At 36.3% G+C, this 19,400-nt stretch overlaps 1 protein-coding gene across 7 annotated transcripts in view; it reads left to right on the top strand.

Annotated features, from left to right (window-relative positions):
- NEDD4 (NEDD4 E3 ubiquitin protein ligase) overlaps window positions 1–19,400 on the top strand; it is a 180,267-nt gene that overhangs the window by 98,716 nt on the left and 62,151 nt on the right. For 5 of the 7 annotated variants that reach the window (XM_036734932.1, XM_036734934.1, XM_036734928.1 and 2 more), the window contains 5 exons: window positions 3,662–3,828; window positions 8,817–8,934; window positions 9,059–9,226; window positions 15,058–15,123; window positions 17,163–17,282. In XM_036734932.1, coding sequence (XP_036590827.1) covers window positions 3,662–3,828; window positions 8,817–8,934; window positions 9,059–9,226; window positions 15,058–15,123; window positions 17,163–17,282 — 639 coding nt within the window. The remainder of the gene's footprint in view (window positions 1–3,661; window positions 3,829–8,816; window positions 8,935–9,058; window positions 9,227–15,057; window positions 15,124–17,162; window positions 17,283–19,400) is intronic. The other 2 variants (XM_036734933.1, XM_036734930.1) reach the window with 2 other exon arrangements.

Genomic DNA, 19,400 nt, shown 5'->3' on the forward strand with positions numbered 1-19,400 from the left:
AAAGGAAAAGGACCTATTTGTATAAAATATTTCTAGCAACTCTTTTTGTGGTGGCAAAGAATTGGAAATAATTGGGATGCCCACCAACTGGGGAATGACTGAACAAGTTGTAGTGTATGATTGTAATGGAATACTATTTGCTGTAAGAAATGACAAGCAGGATTGCTTTCAGAAAAACCTGGCAAGATTTACATGAACTGATGTAGAATGATGTGAGTCAAACCAGGGGAACATTGTACATAGTAGCAATAATATTGTATGATGATCAACTGAGAATAACTTCTCAGCAGGCAGTAATCTAAGGTACTTCCAAAAGATTCATGATGAAAAATACTGTCCACCTCCCGAGAAAAAAATTGATGGAGTCCAAATGTAGATCAGAGCATACTATTTTCCCCTTTATTTTTAAAAAGAATTTTTATAGTCTGTTTTCTTTCACAACATGACTAATATGGAAATATATTTTGCGTATTTGATTGCACATCTATAAGCTATATAGAATTGTTTGCTGTTGTAGGGAGGGAGAGAGAGAATTTGGAGCTCAGTTTTTTTAAAGTTAGAAATTGTTTTTACAGATAATTTGAAAAAATATAATTTAAAACAAAAAACATAAAGCAATTTGAGGTTTAAAAAAACATTCTAGCTGCTAGTCTCCCTAAGAATTGTAGAGTTGTGGGTCTCTATTCTTATTTTAGAAGTATATATCTCTTCTCCAGATTATAATATATGAACTAGCCTTAATTCTATAGTAGAAAGATCTGTTACTATGGCAAGTATATGTTGCCTTATTTAATCCACATTCACGTATCTGCATTTTTTATTTCTGCTTGTATTTTTATGGAAATCATTTTTTGAAAACAAGACATTCATATAGTGTGCGTTTATCATGAGATAGTGGTTTCTCTCTTTGGTAGTTTTATGTAGAGTGTCTTGAATAATGGAATCTTGTTTGAAATGAGAAATGACTCCACTTTAAAGAAAGAAAAATATTTAGGTAGCTTTTAAAATTATTCCTAATAGTTCTTAATTACTTAGTTCTTAATTACTTAGTAAACTGCTCCTAGTTTTGCCCACGTACAGATTTTTTCATAGGTATGTTACTCATAGTTCGGACATTGTGGGTAGATTTGCTTCACTTCATTTTGTGGTCTTAGGGGTTGACATATGATCTTCTTCAGAAAGCACCTCATAATTTCAGTGGATATAAACATATAGGCATTTATTTATGAGAGGCCTCAGGAATTCCAGCAACCATATCTGCTTATATTCATTCCTTGTGTAATCAGTAACCAGAGCAGCATTTGCCATTTCCTCTGATCTCTAATTTGTGGCTGTAAATATAATACTTTAGTGTAGAAAAATAAAATGGTTATAGGTTATAAAAGAGACTCATGTTATCCTAATGTACAGTTTATATTGCCTATAGAGAAAAGAGTACCAGTTTTAAAGAGTGGACAATTTGAACTTTATTTTATTTGCAAATGTATGTTAGGAGAGCCAGCCTTGTAGTCAGGAAGACCTGGGTTCAGATTCTTCCACTAACAGTTATTGGTTGTATGATCTGGGCAAATCACTTAACTTCTCAGGGCCTCAAGCAGATTATGCATTGCAGAAGAATTAGGAAGTATAACAGTATAACACTGTTCCTGGGGTCCACTTTGAGAGTAAACATGAACTACACAGACCCTCGAGGACTATGCTAAAGCCCTTTGGTATTCCATCGACTTGAAAGGAGGATTATCTGAAACATGTATACAAAGCTAGTTTGAATCTAATTTTTTTAGCCTTAACCATTGCTTTTCCCCTTTTATTCAAATTTCAAGGCATGTTTGGTAGAATTCCACCTTTTTAAGCACAGAAAACAATTTCATCCAATTTTCTTTTTTCTATTCTCTTAGTTTTGTGAAGGAAATACAATTTTGTTCTCTTCCTTATCCAAAACTATTCTATAAAAATACATTAAGATCTTCTGCAAATAGCAAATTTCTTTAGACAGATTCAGGAAGGTTTTTTTAATACTTAAAAACTCGGAAAGAGCACTAAATTTGAAGTCAGATAATTTGGATTTGAATCCTGCATCTCACTACCTGTTTGACCTTGGGCAAGCAAGGCAGTGTATCTGATAGAGTCAGACCTGGGTTCATATTCCTCCTCAAACATCTACTAGTTATTTGACCCTGGGCAAGTCAGTTAGTCTTTCTGATCTTCAACTTACTTATCTGTAAAATAGTAAAAATGGCATCTATCTGACAGGCTTGTTGTGAGACTAAGATGAGCTCATGTTTGTAGAGTGCTTTGCAAACCTTAAAGCCTACATAAATGCCCCTTATTTTTACCAGCATCATCCTCATGTGTAAAATGCACAGTTGAATTAGATGACCTTTAAAGTGCCTTTCAGTTCTAAATTTATGATCTTATAATTCCACTGCTATTATTTAATAGGGTTAGACTTTAAAATTTAGCCAGCACTATAGAGGCCACTTATTTATTCCTAGCCACTAAGCCTACAGTTTTGGTCCTGTCACCAGGGAAAGAGTTATTACATATTATCCTTCTTGTTAGGTTCTCTCCTGGCATGAATAAACAAGAGACTTAAAACTTCACACTTAAGTATGCTTTTCCACAAACACAGAGCTCTTTATTAAAATAGTTTAAATAGCCAAACAATAAGATGCTTTATTGAACAATTGTTAACTAATAACTAATACCTAAGCATATTATATTTTATTTTATTATATTATATTTTCTCTAACTAGACACAACTGCTTAACTAAACCTAGGCTTTATTGTCTGTTCTCAGAAAAGTCTTTGCTTTATCTTACTAGGGTGTTAGATGCTTCTTCCCAAAACTATTTTCCGTTTTACTCTATTTCTCTTGCTTTGTAAGTAGTTTTAGTATTGAAATTTCTTTCTGCTGCTTCAGCTGCTTCAAGGACTCTAGTGTAGAAACTGCTACCCTAATTTCTTGTTTATTATATAATTATTCTAGCTTGGATTTTATTGTCTCCTACTAGGCCCCAGTACCTGAAGGGCAGAGAAAACTATGTTTTGCCACATGATTTTTCCTCTGCTTTAGGACTTAACCAAACTTCTATAACCTCTGTCTCTCTTGTATCCAAAGGGTAGAGAGCTTAAAATAAACATGTACTTAGACAGGAAATCCAAAAAGTTTCTTATAATCAGAATATTTTTACTCTGCCAACTATGTCTAAATTACTGATCGCTTTCGTACCTGTATCTATACATTTTCAAAAATCTCCAATAAAAAGTCACAAATTGTACTATAAATAGACTCTTGGCTTCTATAGATTTTCTAACTTGTTTAAAGATCTTTGGCATTTTCCAACAGGCACCAGCCCTTTTTCCTTTTGAATATGATTGAATTATTTTAAAGTGGTAATAGAAAAGTTTTCATATATGTGTAGTAATTCCTCATTTTGTAAAATTGCCTTAAGTTAAATACCAAAATATCACTCAGTTATGGTTTTATAGGTTATATGACAAAACAAAGTTATTCAGTGAGTAACTTCTAGGTCTAAATACTGCATACTCAATGCAGTTTTTAATTTCTCTTTTCCATTTAATATGTAAGGTTTTAATTGTTTTTGAATTTTTTGAAAATCTAGTTTCATCACTTAAATTAAACATTTATATTTTTCAGCCTGGCTGGATTATTGTGAACCAACCAGAGGCTGCTTCTCATTTGCAGCAGCAACAGGAATACTCTCCTCTGCCTCCAGGCTGGGAAGAAAGGCAAGATGTCCTTGGAAGGACCTACTATGTAAACCATGAGTCTAGAAGAACACAGTGGAGAAGACCAGTCCCTCAGTATGTGGTGATAGCATCCTTGTTTGTACTATAGATAATTATAACTAGAAATTGTGATTTTGGTGTTGTTTACTACTGAATCAAAATAATTTGGAGACTGATAATGAGACTTATTGAAATTTTTACATGTGCTCCTGGGGTAAGTAAAAACAGATTAGTATTAATGAAATTATTAAGTTCATTTCCTTTTCTGAAACATTGGTAGATATAATGCCATAAATAAGGCCTAACTGGATTTTAACAAAACATTTGACAGTGTTTCATTATAACTTTGTGAGCTCTACAGAGAAATGTGGGCCAGATGACAGCAGAGCCACATAGATTCAGAACTGGTTGAACACCTGGATCCAAAGAGTAAAATGGATCCTTGACAACTTGATGAGAAACGAAGCCTCTAATGTATTGTCCAAGTGCTCTGTGCTGGCCCTCTTACCATCATCACTATTTTCAGTGACTTGGATGATGGCATAAATTGGCATGCATGTCCTATGTGCGTTCTACAGATATCAGAAAAGGATAGTTGATTTTGCTGAATCACATAATCGTGATCCAGGAGGATCTCAGCAGTTGGGAATGAGGGGCCAAATCTACTAAGATAAAGCTTGGTAGAGAGAAATGAAAAGTAATATCGTTGAGTTTAAGAAAAAAAATCACGCTCACTAGTAGAGAATATGGGAGAAATGACTAATGCTTCCTGTTAAAAAAATCTAGAGGTTCTAGTCTTATCTGATAAGCCCAGTATGTGACATGGAAGCCAAAAAAGCTCATTATCATCTTGGGCTACACTTTGTTTCTTTCAGGCCCTGGTCTTGTGGGTCCATGCTAATTTTCTGGGTTAATAAGATGTTTATTTAATTACATTTGAATTATGGCAAAAGTAATTTTTAATTTAAAAAGAAAAATTGGATTGTAGTAATAGAAGCATAGAGTCTAAAATCAAGAAGTTAATAGTCCTGTCCTACTCTACCTTAGTCATATGACATCTGGAGCATTTTGTTCAGTTCTACATGCCACATTTTAGGAGGAACATTGAGAGACTGGAGGGAATATAGTATATAGAATATAATACAGCTTAGTGAAAGAAAATCATGTCATGTAAAAATCAGTTAAAAGAAATGGAGAAGAGGATATTTGGGGGTGGGGATCACAAGAACTTCAGACCTGGAAGGAATCTTAGGGTCACCTTGTTTCTCCTCCTTTTACAGAGGAGGAACATGAAGATAAGAGTGGTTAAATGCCCTGCCCAGTGTCATGTAGCTAATCAGTAGCAGAGTCAGGATTTGAACCTGTGTTTTGACATCAAATCCAGTTATTTATTCCAACAAATACGATAAAAATATTGTCCTTTCACACACTTAATAGCTGTCATGTGGAAGGCAGATTCTATTTTTTCTGCTTGGCTTCAGATGGCAGAACTTTGAAAAATGGGTGGAAATTCAACAATGAAACGTTTCAACTTAAGAAAAAGAAAAGCTTCCTAACAGAGCTGTCCAAAAGCAAAATCGACTGCCTCATGATGTAACGATTTTATTAAAGGTCTGCGAAGGAAGAAAGGTAGACCATTCGTCAAGGATGAAGTAGTCCTAACCATCTCTTGCTCCTATATATAGTTTAACCCATACCCTATTTATGTACGAGTTAGAATTGATGACTTCTGATTCCCCTTTTCAGCACTGAGTTTCTGTAATTCCGTGATCTTTATTCACTTTATTATTTATGGTGATTTAGGTAATATTTAATGTTATTTGATTCATAAACCTTTCCTTGTAATTGATGCCAGTTAAAATTATATTTTTCTTTTCAACAGTAGTATAAAATTACATATTTTCTGTTCATGATAGCCTTAAACTACATTTAATTAGCTGTTTTAGTAATTTTTTAAATTTAAATTATATGTATATACAGTACAGTATATTTTTCAGTTTTTATTCCAACTTAATGGAGTGCCCATTTCTATAGAACTTTATAAAAATGTGCTAAAAACTCAAAAAATATGGGTTTCGTATCAAATACCCATTTATAGTGAATTATCCGATCTGATACTGTTTAGCCAGAGCCAAGATTGTTTTTTTTAAATAAGCAAATACTTCCAGAGTTGTATTGATAGAAAAAAATATGGCTTGATACCTTTCTAGATAACTTTTTTAAAAATTTTTTGTTCTTTTCTTAGAGAAAAACACCATTACCTTTTCTTTTAATTTCCTGTCTCATCACTAAACAGAAAGAAAGGAAAAATAGAACAATTTTCCTTTAGCTAGAGAAGATATTTCCATAATATGCATGATTTTTAATTGAATTTTTATTAGTGTAAAAACACCCCTTAACTTTCTCAACAAAGAATGAAAATGGTCTTAGAACCTATTTTCTTACTCTTTCCCTTTATCATTAGCAACATTCCCATATGTTTACAAAGTTTTCCTTCGTTATTCATGTTGCTGTTCAGTCGTTTTTCAGTCATGTTCAACTCTTCATGTCCCCATTTGGGGTTTTCTTGGTAAAGATACTGTGGAGTGGTTTGCCATTTCCTTCTCTAGTTCATTTTACAGATGAGGAAACTGAGGCAAATAGGGTAAAAGTGACTTGCCCAGGGTCACACAGATACTAAATGTTTGAGACTGGATTTGAACTCTGGAATATGAGTCTTCCTGACTTCAGGCCTGACACACTATCTACTGTACCACCTAACTGCTCCAGATTAAAATATTACACTGTTCTTTTCTGACAGTCAGGTTTTTAGTATTATGGAGTCTTCAGTGGCTACTTCTGTCATTCCACAAACTGCCATTAATCCCTGATCAAAATATTTGGTACAATAGTCTGGCAGTATCCTATAAACACCTTTTTGTGTAGTAGAAGGAAATTAAAAGCAATCACAACAAAATTCTCTAGAACAGTCGTTCTAGATTTTATGTATTTGGCCTCCTTTACAGCCTCATTAACTCTATTGAGCCCTTCTTAGAATACTTACTTTTAATTAATAATTGAAGGAAATGCCAAATTTCAATTAGAGGTTAGTGAAAATAACAATGTAATTTTTTTTGCAGTTAAAGGTCACAGACACCTTGAGGGTCCATGGAACCTCAAGTTCAAAACTCCCATTCTCTAAGGTCAATCTTAACTTTTCCAAAATCCAGCCAAACTATGATAGTCTTTTTATATTGCCATAGAACTTTAAAGTTAGAAGAAACCTTAGAGCTCATCCAGTCTCCACATTTTACAGATGAGAAAAGTGAGACCTAGAATTTCAGAGTTGGAAATATATTCAGAGGACATCTAATTCAACCCTTAGCTGAATAAGAATCTAGTCTGCTACATCACTGATAAATGGTCTTTTGGCCTTTTCTTGAAGATTTGTTATAAGGAAGAGCCCACCTCCAAAAATAACACATTTCATTTTAGGATATGTAGGGAATTTTTAGAGGTTAGGAAACTTGCCTAAGGTCATACCACTGGCTAGGGGTAGAATTAGAACCCGGATTCAAGTGTCCCAAATTCTTTTGTTCCCTGAAAGCCAGAAAGGTACCCCCTCCACTGCCTCCTTTTTCTTTTTTGAAATTTCTTAAAATTCAGTCTTATATTTTAAGTTAACAAAAATGTATTTATCTCTCCATGTCCTCTCCCCGCCATTTGGAAAACAAAAACAAATCTCTCGTAACATGTAGTCAAGAAAAACAAATTTCCATGTTGGCCATATCCAAAAAATATATGTCTCATTCTGCTCCCTGAGTCCTTTAACTCTCTGTCAGGAAGCAGGGAACATGCTTTTATCACTGAATTTCTGCTACCTCCCTTTTTAAACCATGCCCATTAAAGTTTTTAAATCTGATGCTGTTACTTCTCACCTGTGTGACCTTGAGTCATTTCACGTCCTGGACTTCAGTTTGGATTTGATGGGCTCTATAATCCTTCCAGTTCTACATCTACAATACTAAGCCTTATAGATCGTCTTTAATTCTGCTCTCTCTTTTGGAGTCCATGTCAGAAGTTCCTTAGATAATTTTAGTAATTCAAGATCAATTCTAGTAAATAGGAGTTTGACAAAGAGATTTAGATAAATTTTTAGAATCTCTTATTTTTTTAATTTGTCTTTTTAGAAAATCAGAGCTAAAGTTATTTTAGATAATACAGCATAAATCGTTTCAGCATATATTACTTTGGGAATACAAAAACAAAATGAAAAAGTCTCTGCCGTAAGGGCCTTATGTTCTCCTGGATAGACGCAGCCTACACAGATAAAGAAATACAATATAATTTGAGGAGGGAGAAGATATTAACAACAGAGGGTTAAATTGATTGACATGATGAAGTATTAGACTTTTAAAAAATGAGACTACTTATTTTTTACCATCTGGATTATTCCATAACCTTTGAACAAAGGTAGTAAAGTTGAGTACTTTCTAATTATAAAATGCTATATAAATATTAGCTATAATTATTAGCATGATCTGATACCTACTTTACAATCCTTGCTGTAGTTTTGTCTATGTAGTGGAAAGAGTATTGGACTTGGAGTCAGGATTTGTATTTGATAAGAAGAAAGGTTTCCTACTGACTGATTGAACTGTCCAAAATTGGAAGGTGTCTCCTTGGGAGGTATTGGGTTCCCTAATATTCCCATCCTGAGGTATTCAAACAAAGGCAGGATGACCACCCATCAGGTATGTTGTAAAGGGAATTTCTTGTCCAGGTATGGATTGGTGGCTAAGATAGCCTTCGGAGTCCCTTCTTACTCTGTGAATCTCCCTTCCAACATTGACCTGTGTGAGCATGGAAAAGATATTTAATCACTCTCAATTTTAGTTTCCTCATTTTTAAAAGAAGGACAATGGCACTTATAATACCTATTTCAAAGTGTTATTAGTATCAAATAAGATAATACATGTAAAGTACTTTGTAAATCTTAAAGCACTACATCAAATTAAACTATTAAAATTATTTTTACTTCCAGCGTTATAAAATATAGATTTTGACTCATATTTTTGGTACAGAGACAACACAGCAGATGCTGAGAATGCTAACATTCACCAGCAAGGGCAACATGCATTTACTTCACGGAGGCAAATATCTGAAGAAACAGAAAATTCTGAAAACACAGATACTGCAGAGGTTTAAAAGAATTTCCTTTTTTTCTATTGTCATATACACATTTTCCATTTTGACTAATGAAGCACTTATTGCTTATGAGTTGATTAAAAATAGTTGTAGTTTAAGCTAATTCTCTTTGTTTCAGAGTTGGGAAATTATAACAGAAGATGAAGGTACCATATATAGCAACCAAAATCTCCAGGCACTTCTGCCACAAAGTAACTTTGGTATTGAGACTTACTTTGTAAGAGAACTGAATGCCAGACCTTCTACCTCTGGAAATTCAGCTACAGGCCAACAAATAATCAACTGTGTAAGAAAGTCTTAGATTTTATTTGGTAAACTATTAGTATTTGAATGTAAGTGCACACTGTTTAATTCAATTTAGAATCCAAATATTCTTTACTTTGTTCTTCATACTACATTAAGAGGGGATTAAGACTGAGGGAGGCAATGTAAGGGGGGCCTTAGACTGCCTTTCAGACACTTGAGGAATGACTGAACAAACTGTGATTTGTGAATGTCATAGAATGTTATTGCTCAGTAAGAAATCATAGAGACTATTTCAGAGAATCCTGGGAGGTATAAATAAAGTGAGTAGAACCAGGAGAGTACTTTATACGTGGACACCAACACTGTAAAGAAAAACCATTTTGAAAGACATAAGAATTTTAATGAATGGAATGACCAATCATAACTCTAGAAGACATATAATGAAGCCTGTTACCCACCTCCTGGAAGAGAAGTGAGGAACAAAAGTTGCAGAAAGAGACAAACATTTTTGAGCATGATTATTTTGTGAATTCATTTTGCTTGACTAGGTTTATATGTTACAAGTGTTTTGTCTTTCCTCCTTATTTGCGTAGATGTCTACTCATTATGTGAGATCATTTTCCCTAACCTTCTTTTCCCATCTCTCCTATCTCTCCCCCTCCCCCAGCATATTCCTCCCTTTATACTCTTCTCTTAAAATCGATAAAACAAAATGGAACTACTCCCAGGCCTTTTCTAATTAGAGCCCTTCAGTGACCCCTGATATAAGCAGTTTTTCCTTTTTTAGTAAATTATCATGGTTCATTTGTGTTTACGTTATGTTTTTCTTAATTTGTGTTTGAACTCTGGTCTTTTTATCAGGAATGTTTAGAAGACCGCTATTTCATTAAAGATCCATTTTTTTTCTTTAGCATTATACTCAGTTTTTCTGGGTTACATTATTCTCGACTATAAAAGCCTATATTCTTTGCCCCCTAGAATATCATATCCTTAGTTCCTCACTTCTTTATAGTTGTGCCTGCTAAATCGTGGGTAATCCTGACTGTGGCTTCCCAGTTCTTGAATTCTTCCTTCTTTACTGCTTGCTGTATTTTTTCTTTGACCTCGAAGAGTGGGAAACCTTCAGCCTTGAGACCCCATGTGGCCCTCTAGGTCTTCAAGTGCAGCCCTTTGACTAAATCTGAACTTCACAGAACAAAATTTTATTAAGGATTATTATTATATATTATTATATCAGTGTATATTATTATAATTATATATTAGCTAATATATAATAATAATTATTATTATTACTGTGAAGTTTGGATTTGGTTGAAGGGCCGCACTTGAGGATCTAGAGGGCCACATGTAGCCTCTAGGCCACAGGTTCCCCACTGCTGAAGCTCTGGATTTTAGCTGGGATGTTCCTAGAAGTTTTCATTTAAGGATTTCTTTCAGAAGGTGACCAGTGGATTCTTCCTGGGACCTCTTTTTGTCCTGGTACACAGCTTCTCCCTTGGCACTGAGGTGCTTCTTGCCCCAACCTGGTTCACAGTGTCAACAGTCCTCTCTGTCTATCTCTGTATATTAAGCTAGGTCAGACAAAGACCTGTGACTTATTTCTGTATTTCCCTATCAGGATTTGCTTTGGTGCATTTTCTATATCTGTTTAGAGGAGTTTTGTGGCTGAGAAGTGGACTAAATTGCTTCTTTATACTATTTTTTAAAAATTATTATTTATTTATTTAATATTTTTAGTTTTCAGCATTCATTTCCACAAGAGTTTGGATTACAAATTTTCTCCCCATTTCTACCCTCCCCCCACTGCAAGATGGCATATATTCTGATTGCCCCATTCCCCAGTCAGCCCTCCCTTCTGTTACCCCACTCCACCCCCCATCCCCTTTTCCCTTACTTTCTTGTAGGGCAAGATAGATTTCTGTGCCCCCTTGCCTGTATATCTTATTTCCTAGTTGCACATAAAAACTTTTTTTTGAACATCTGCTTTTAAAACTTTGAATTCCAAATTCTCCCCCCTCTTCCCTCCCCACCTACCCTCCCTAGGAAGGCAAGCAATTCAACATAGGCCACATGTGTGTCATTATGCAAAACCATTATACAATACTCATGTTGTGAAAGATTAACTATGTTTTTCTCCTTCCTATCCTATCCCTCTTTGTTGAATTTTCTCCCTTGACCCTGTCCCTTTTCAAAAGTGTTTGCTTTTGATTACCTCCTCCCCTTATCTGTCCTCCCTTCTGTTGTCCCCCACTTTTTATCTCCTTCCTCCTTCTTTCCTATGGGGTAAGATACCCAATTGAGTGTGTATGTTATTCCCTCCTCAGGTCAAATCCTATGAGAGCAAGATTCACTCATTCCCCCTCACCCACCCCCTCTTCCCTTCCAACAGAACTGCTTTTTCTTGCCACTTTCATGTGAGATAATTTACCCCATTCTATCTCTCCCTTTCTCCCTCTCTCAATATATTCCTGTCTCATCCCTTAATTTGATTTTATATTTTTAGATAACATCCCTTCATATTTAACTCACCCTGTGCCCTCTGTCTATATTATATATGTGTGTTACCTTCAGCTATCCTAATACTGAGGTCTCATGAATTATACACATCATCTTTCCATATAGGAATGTAAATAAAACAGTTCAACTTCATTAAGTCCCTTATGATTTCTCTTTCTGGTTTACCTTTTCATGTTTCTCTTGATTCTTCTGTTTGAAAGTCAAATTTCCTATTCAGCTCTGGTCTTTTCAATGAGAAAGCTTGAAAGTCCTCTATTTTATTGAAAATCCATATTTTGCCTTGGAGCATGATACTCAGTTTTGCTGGGTAGGTGATTCTTGATTTTAATCCTAGCTCCATTGACCTCCAGAATATCATATTCCAAGCCCTTTGATCCCTTAATGTAGAAGCTGCTAGATCCTGTGTTATCCTGATTGTGTTTCCACAATACTCAAATTATTTCTTTCTAGCTGCTTACAGTATTTTCTCCTTGATCTGGGAGCTCTGGAATTTGGCGACAATATTCCTAGGAGTTTTCTTTTGGGGATCTTTTTCAGGAGGCGATCAGTGGATTCTTTCAATTTCTATTTTACCCTCTGGCTCTAGAATATCAGGGCAGTTCTCCTTGATCATTTCTTGAAAGATGATATCTAGGCTCCTTTTTTGATCATGGCTTTCAGGTAGTCCAATAATTTTTAAATTCTCTCTCCTGGATCTATTTTCCAGGTCAGTGATTTTTCCAATGAGATATTTCACATTGTCTTCCACTTTTTCATTCCTTTGGTTCTGTTTTATAATATCTTGATTGCTCATAAAGTCACTAGCTTCCACTTGCTTCAATCTAATTTTTAAGGTAGTATTTTCTTCAGTGGTCTTTTGGACCTCCGTTTCCATTTGGCTAATTCTGCCTTTCAAGGCATTCTTCTTCTCATTGGCTTTTTGGAGCTCTTTTGCCATTTGAGTTAGTCTGTTTTTTAAGGTGTTACTTTCTTCAGTATTTTTTGGGTCTCCTTTAGCAAGTCATTGACTTGTTTTTCATGGTTTTCTCACATCACTCTCATTTCTCTTCCCAATTTTTTCTTTCACTTCTCTAACTTGCTTTTCCAAATCCTTTTTGAGCTCTTCCATGGCCTGAGACCAGTTCATGTTTTTCTTGGAGGCTTTTGTTGTAGGCTCTTTGACTTTGTTGACTTCTTCTGGCTGTATGTTTTGGTCTTCTTTGTCACCAAAGAAAGATTCCAAAGTCTGAGTCTGAATCTGAGTCCATTTTCACTGCCTGGCCATGTTCCCAGTCAACTACTTTACCCTTGAGTTTTTCATCAGGGTATGACTGCTTGTAGAGTATAGAGTACTTTGTTCCAAGCTTGAGGGGCTGTGCTGTTGTTTTCAGAGCTATTTCTACACAGCAAGCTCTGCCACACCAGCGCTCCTCCTCCCCCAAGGACTGCCAACCTGCACCTCAGCTCACATCTTAAGCAGGCTCTGCACTCCTGCTCTGATCCTCCACTTAATTCCTCCCACCAGGTGGGCCTGGTGCCCAAAGCAACTGCAGCTGTAGCTCTGTAAGCAGCCTCAGAGCTGCACCACCTCAGCTGCCCCAGGGAGCTGGCCAACCGCAAACTCCTTTCACTCTGTCCCCACAGTTTTTGCCCACTAAGCTTCTCTGTTGTCTTTGGTGTTTGTGGGTTGAGAAGTCTGGTAACTGCCACAGCTCACTGATTAGGGGCGCTAGGGCCTGTTCTACCCAGCTCCTGGTCCAAGTGCGGCCCACACTGGGCTTTGCTCTGCTCCTAGCACAGTATGATACCACTTACCCAGCAACCATCCAGGCTGTCCTGGGCTGGAGCCCTGCTTCCCTCTGCTATTTCATGCGTTCTGCAGTTCTAGAATTGGTTCAGAGCCATTTTTATAGGTATTTGGAGGGTCCTGGGGGAGAGCTTAAGGCAAGTCACTGCTTTCCAGCTGCCATCTTGGCTCAGCCTCCCCACCCCACCCCCACTTCTCTATACTCTGACATCTTGCCTCTGCTCCTCTGAGTCAAATTTCTAACTACTGTCTTCTAAAGAAATTCAGTAGAAGAGATGTTGACTTGAATACACTCAGACTTAACAGGTTTCTAGTACTGAAATATTTGTCCCCTTTCCCCAAGGCCCCAATTCCAGGCTTCTAGTAAAACTCTAGAAATAAGTTAATTTATTTTAACATCTACTTCTAGCATAAGCCAAAGTAATTCCCTGACAATAGGCAGCGCAGAAAGTACTCTTGTATAGTCAAGTCTAGACCATGGGCTAGCAGCTAATGCAGCAGAATCAGGGTCTCCCAGCAACAACAGAAGGTGTGCTTCCTCTTCCAGACTGCCTGTGCATAAGTGGATAAGAAATCACCCCATCTAGTCAGATGAACAACCTACTTTTCCCTGTGCTGCTGAAAGATTATCAAAATGTCCCAGGAATCAAGAGGTTGATAATGCTGTGAAAAGTCTAGTTTCTGGAAGTAGCCAACCAGAAGAAGATTAGAGAGAGAACAACTGCCAAACAAGGTTATGATAAAACCAGAAGACAATACCCCTGAGGTACAAAACTGACAGTTGAGATCTGAAACCATGAAGAACACTTGTAGAAGCACTGCAAAGATAAGGCTCACAGCAGTACTTACACATGATCACTGACCAGAGAAAGATAATATAGAGTGGTTCAAAAAATAAACAGGAAATTTGGATTTTCATCTCTGTTCTTTCAAACAAGAAGATAGAGTAAATAAAAGTAGGGGGGAAAAGATACATTCTCTCAGCCTAGTAGATTCTCCAGGTCAGAGGCAAGAAGTTCACCAAACCCAGGCTTATGTTCCAGTATAGTTGCTGATGTCTCATCTGCTTGGAGTAGATGAAGACCTTGGCTGCTCTGTGGGAGCCTGGGTATGCTTGACTCCATTTATACCATCTTTGCTGCAGACTGCTTATCGCTGTGCTTCTTTCTGACTCTGCCGCTGTCTCCCCACAGAGTCATTGAGGCTATGCTTGGAATGCTCTCACTGTACTGTTTAAAACTTGGAATAATCCTAGTGAAACATCCTACCTTTCCCAGAGTGTTCACTTAGTATCAAGGTCACTCCCTGTGCTTTAGGGGGAGAATCTATCCAAACAGCTGTTACATTAGGCATATAGCTAGCTAGAAAAAGGGTAGCCCCTTTGTGGAAGATATCAAAAAGGAAGGATCTAAATCAGGAACCAAGTAAACGTAAACTAGTTTTATAAGCACTATATTTTAATGACTATTATCTTGTAAATGTAAATACAAATTCTGGTTACATACTGATGACAAAGCCAAAAATTTATCAAAAATCTCAAGGTATTTTGTCTTTATGTTTACTTTAAGAAGCACTTCAAAAGAAGAGGGAGTCTGCAAACATATACTTTTGAGGAACAACCTGCACTTCCTGTGGTAAGATTGACCTCTCTTCAGTCATTAAAAAACAATGTTATTCAAATCACTGGGCCTGAAAGGTTGTGTTATTACTCTGAGCCTGTCAACTAAATACATCTGACTCTAAGCCAGATGTATTCAGTGGCCATGTCGGCTTCAGGATAGCATGAATGAATGAATGAATAAATGTTTATTAATCCCTTATAATGCGTCAAGCACTCTGATATAAAAACAAAGATAGCCTTTGACCTCAGGGAGCTTACATTCTTATAGGGGTAGTGGTGGCCGGAATGGTATTTAGAAGGTTTAGAAATTCACAAAGAGTGGAGCCTTAGGGGAGTAAATTGACAAACCCTTTCCAGTAACATTGGCACTATTAATCAGGTTATGCTTCCAAAACTGAAAAGCCGTGGAGACGAGAAAGTGACGTAAAGAGTAAGCAGTCCACCAGCTGCAAGGAGGTTAGTGAGAAGATGATGGAGACATAAAGAGAAATAATGTCTTTGGCCCCCTGAGTGGCCTCGCTTAGCAGTGAGGATCTAGACTTACCAATAGCGTATGCTAACTCTTCTGGGTTCTTATGATAATGCATTCATATAAATGCATATGGATCTGTAGAGATTTTTTTGTGTTTGAACCTAGTTCTAGTCTCTGCATATGCTCTGTTTTATTTTGCTTTTAACAGATGTGTGATTTCATTGGAGTAGGAAACTCCAAGTTGAGGGACTTTCTCCAAAAAAGTAGATCAGCAACTGCTCTGCCACTTAGAGTCTTGGATGGGCGTGGCCCGAGGGCCGATATGTGGCAGAGAGAGGACTTAAACTCAAGTTGTCCTAACTCCAAGGCCAGCGCTCTATTCACTCTGCCAGGAAGCCTCTGAATACTGTTTGCAGTGTATACTGTGCAGCATTGGTCACTTTATTTTTATATTTTTGGTATTTCTTCTTACAACTTATCTTTGTCAGTCCTTATCACTATGTAGTACTCCATTGCATTGATGTATCAGTTAGTTTAGCTACTCCCTTACTGTTTAGCATTTAGATTTTTTGCAGTTTTAAAAATTACATAAAAAATAGGTTTTTTCCTTAATTTTTGCTATATTTCCTGTCCTAAGTAATATATTACTATTTCAAAGAGTATGGTTATTTTTATGACTCTTGCTATGTACTGGCAGATTGCCCTTAAGAAAGATTGTACCAGTTGGCAATGTATAAGAGCTCTTTTCCCCCTGTAGTCCTACTCACATTATTTTATTTATTTATATTGCCAAGTTGATGGTCCTGAGTTAGTACCTCTTTGTTTTTGTAACTTGCATTTCTTTAACTGCTAATGACATCATTTTCAAGTGTTTATTTTTGTGCTATTTGTGTTTACTCTTTTGTGAATTGTCTTATATTTTACCATCTACATATTGGAGATTAAGTACTTACTGTACAGTGGTGGTGTCAAACTCAAATAGAAACATGCCTATACATAAGGATCCCTCTTGGCCATATTTTGACATAGAAAACTACACATTAACCTGTTATATTTTATTTTTGTTAATTTTGCTATATATTTCCCAATTACATTTTAATCTGGTTCAGGCCATACTTGGGAGTATTGTGAGCCACATGTGGCCTGTAGGCCATGTGTTTGGCACCTCTGTTTTGTCTATTATACCAGTGCCTGTTTTACAGAGGACCAAGGAAGAACCTGGTTTCCATATAACTCTGACTAAAGTAGACCTGGGTCTTCCCCAACCTTTAGCAAAAAGAGGCAGCTTTTGTCTAGAGGTGTGCTCTGCTTATCTACTCTGACCTGTATTATTTGAGCCCTATAATCTGCATGTTGGCTCGCCTCTACCTAAATGTTAACTCATAGGTTATCCGCCTGGCTCAATGTGATAGTACATTAGTGAATTTAATTACTCTTTTATTTGGTACACTGCTTTAAGTACTTAAAATATTTCTTGTGCTCCTTTTAAAGAAAACTGTCAGTAAGATAAATATTTCTTCTAGTTAATGATAGCTTTAAACTCCTTTATAATATTTTTTACTTTTTAATGTTTTATTTAGTTTTTGCCTACTTCATCTGGATTACCACCAGGCTGGGAAGAAAAACAAGATGATAAAGGAAGATCATATTACATAGATCACAATTCCAGAACTACAACATGGATGAAGCCTATTACACAGGTACCCTATAGCACATGCATAAGATTGTTTTCTAATTGAATTTAATTACCTTTGAAGGAGATACTTCATATTTCCTTCATATTTTATTTATTTATGTGCTGACACTGGTGCTAACCTAATACTACTTAGGACAGTCACAGTTGTTACGTCAGTTGCTCAACAGTCATTTACTAAATAGCCGCTATATGCATCAGGAACTTGGGAAGACAAAAAAATGGTTCTTTCCATCAAGGAACTTCACAGTCTATTAAGGGATACAACATGTACATATACAAACATATGTAAAACAAACTTACTAAGTTCTTACTTATATACCAGCTCTATGCCAAGCTCTGGGGCTAGAAAAACAAGCTTACATTCTAACTGGGAAGACAACACATAAAAGGAAGGCTAATGGGGGTGGAGTGGAGAGAAAGGTATGGAGTTTGCAATATTGAGTGTCTTTTTTTTCCCCGTAGGCCCACTCACGTTCTGTTATTGGCTTGCTTTTTATTTTCTGGTTGGTTGCTTTTATTTGCCAAGTTGATGGGCCTGAATTAGTACCTCTTTGTTGGAATGTGATGGCAAAGACTGAAAAGTCAGAAGCAAGTGAAGAAAGAGTTCCTCAAATTGGAACTCATCAATGGCAGAAGCAGGCCCAAGTCAGAAGGATGTTCCACAGTGATAAAGCTAGAGAGTTGGAAGAAAGTTCCAGGGTGAGGAGGCCAGAGGCACTGAGAGAACTTCCAGGGTGAAATGGAAGCTGACTCATGGTGACAAATTCCAGGGAGACAGAGTCAGAGCAGAAAGAGGAAAAACACAAAAGTATAAGATAATTTGGGAAGAGAAGCACTAACAACAGTGGGAAGAGAGTATATGATCAGCTTAAATTCTCTGCAAGTTAATTTTTGGGAAATAGAATAAAGGATTTTAGTATTAGTGAATCTTTTATAACTTCATTGGGTGAGACACTTCCTCTACTAAAACCTTACTTTGGTATTTTATCGTTCACTGAAGGTGACTTTGGCTTCCTAAAAGTGCTGCCAGTTCTCATACTGACCATATTAAGCTAGAGAGACTTCAAGTGAGTGACAGTGACAGATTTTTATGTCTTTAATCCAAAAATTAAGTTAAGTTTCTAGAGACTCATCAGAAGACTGGCCACAGCACTTTATGAAACTGTCTACTAATGAATGGAGGATATTGTTTTCACATGAGTGGAAGGAAGACTTCATCAGGGGGACTTACAACAATTTAAGACACCAGAGATTTTTGTAATACTTTGTCTTTCTCTTTCAGCAGTTGTGAATGCATTCTGTGATGCTTTTCCACTATTTGCTCCTCTAATGATTTAAACTATTCTAAAATAGCTCTTTGTAAACCTTAAAGTACTATATAAATGTCAGCTATCATTATGATTATTATTATTATTATAGTCCTTTTAATTCCATCATTAGTGCTAAAGCTTTTAACATTAGCTTTTCCCTATTAGAAATTTTATTTGGAGTCTGGAAACTAAGGACTAGGTATTAGAAACTGAGATGTTAGGTTCTTGGATTTTTATCTCTACAATATACCCACACCAAGATTAATGGAACTAGATAGTTTCCTAATCAAGTTAAAGTCATTCAACCCTTCCAGGTTCTAGAGAAGATTGAGAAAACAATAAATTTAGATAATAGAATAAATTTCATTATTGAATAATTAGCTAAGCCCTTTGAGTAGTTGAGAAATACATGCATACATATGTTCAGTCAACTAGCACTTTCTATTTATGTTGTCGTTATGTATATTATTTTTGTCTCCGTTACTTTGATTTGCCTTTATCCATTTATGAAGTCTTTCTATGCTTCTCTGTATTCGTCATATTCATCTCCTGACCCTAGGCTTTTTTTCTTGGCTATCCCCCATTCCTGAAAATCTGTCACTCCTCTTCTCCATTCCCTGGCTTCTTTCAGTTCTTAAATAAAGTTCTACCCTCTGCAAAAAGCCTTTCCCCATCTTCCTTAATTTTAGTGCCTTCCCTCTGAGACTACTCCCGATTTATCTTTTATATATCTTGTTTGTACTTCGTTCCTTGCCTGTTGTCTTCCCAGTTACACTATGAGCTCCTTCACAGTAGGTACTGTTTTTGCCATT

The sequence above is a fragment of the Trichosurus vulpecula genome, chromosome 8 (assembly GCF_011100635.1).
Source record: "Trichosurus vulpecula isolate mTriVul1 chromosome 8, mTriVul1.pri, whole genome shotgun sequence".
In the NCBI taxonomy this organism is placed as follows: domain Eukaryota; kingdom Metazoa; phylum Chordata; class Mammalia; order Diprotodontia; family Phalangeridae; genus Trichosurus; species Trichosurus vulpecula.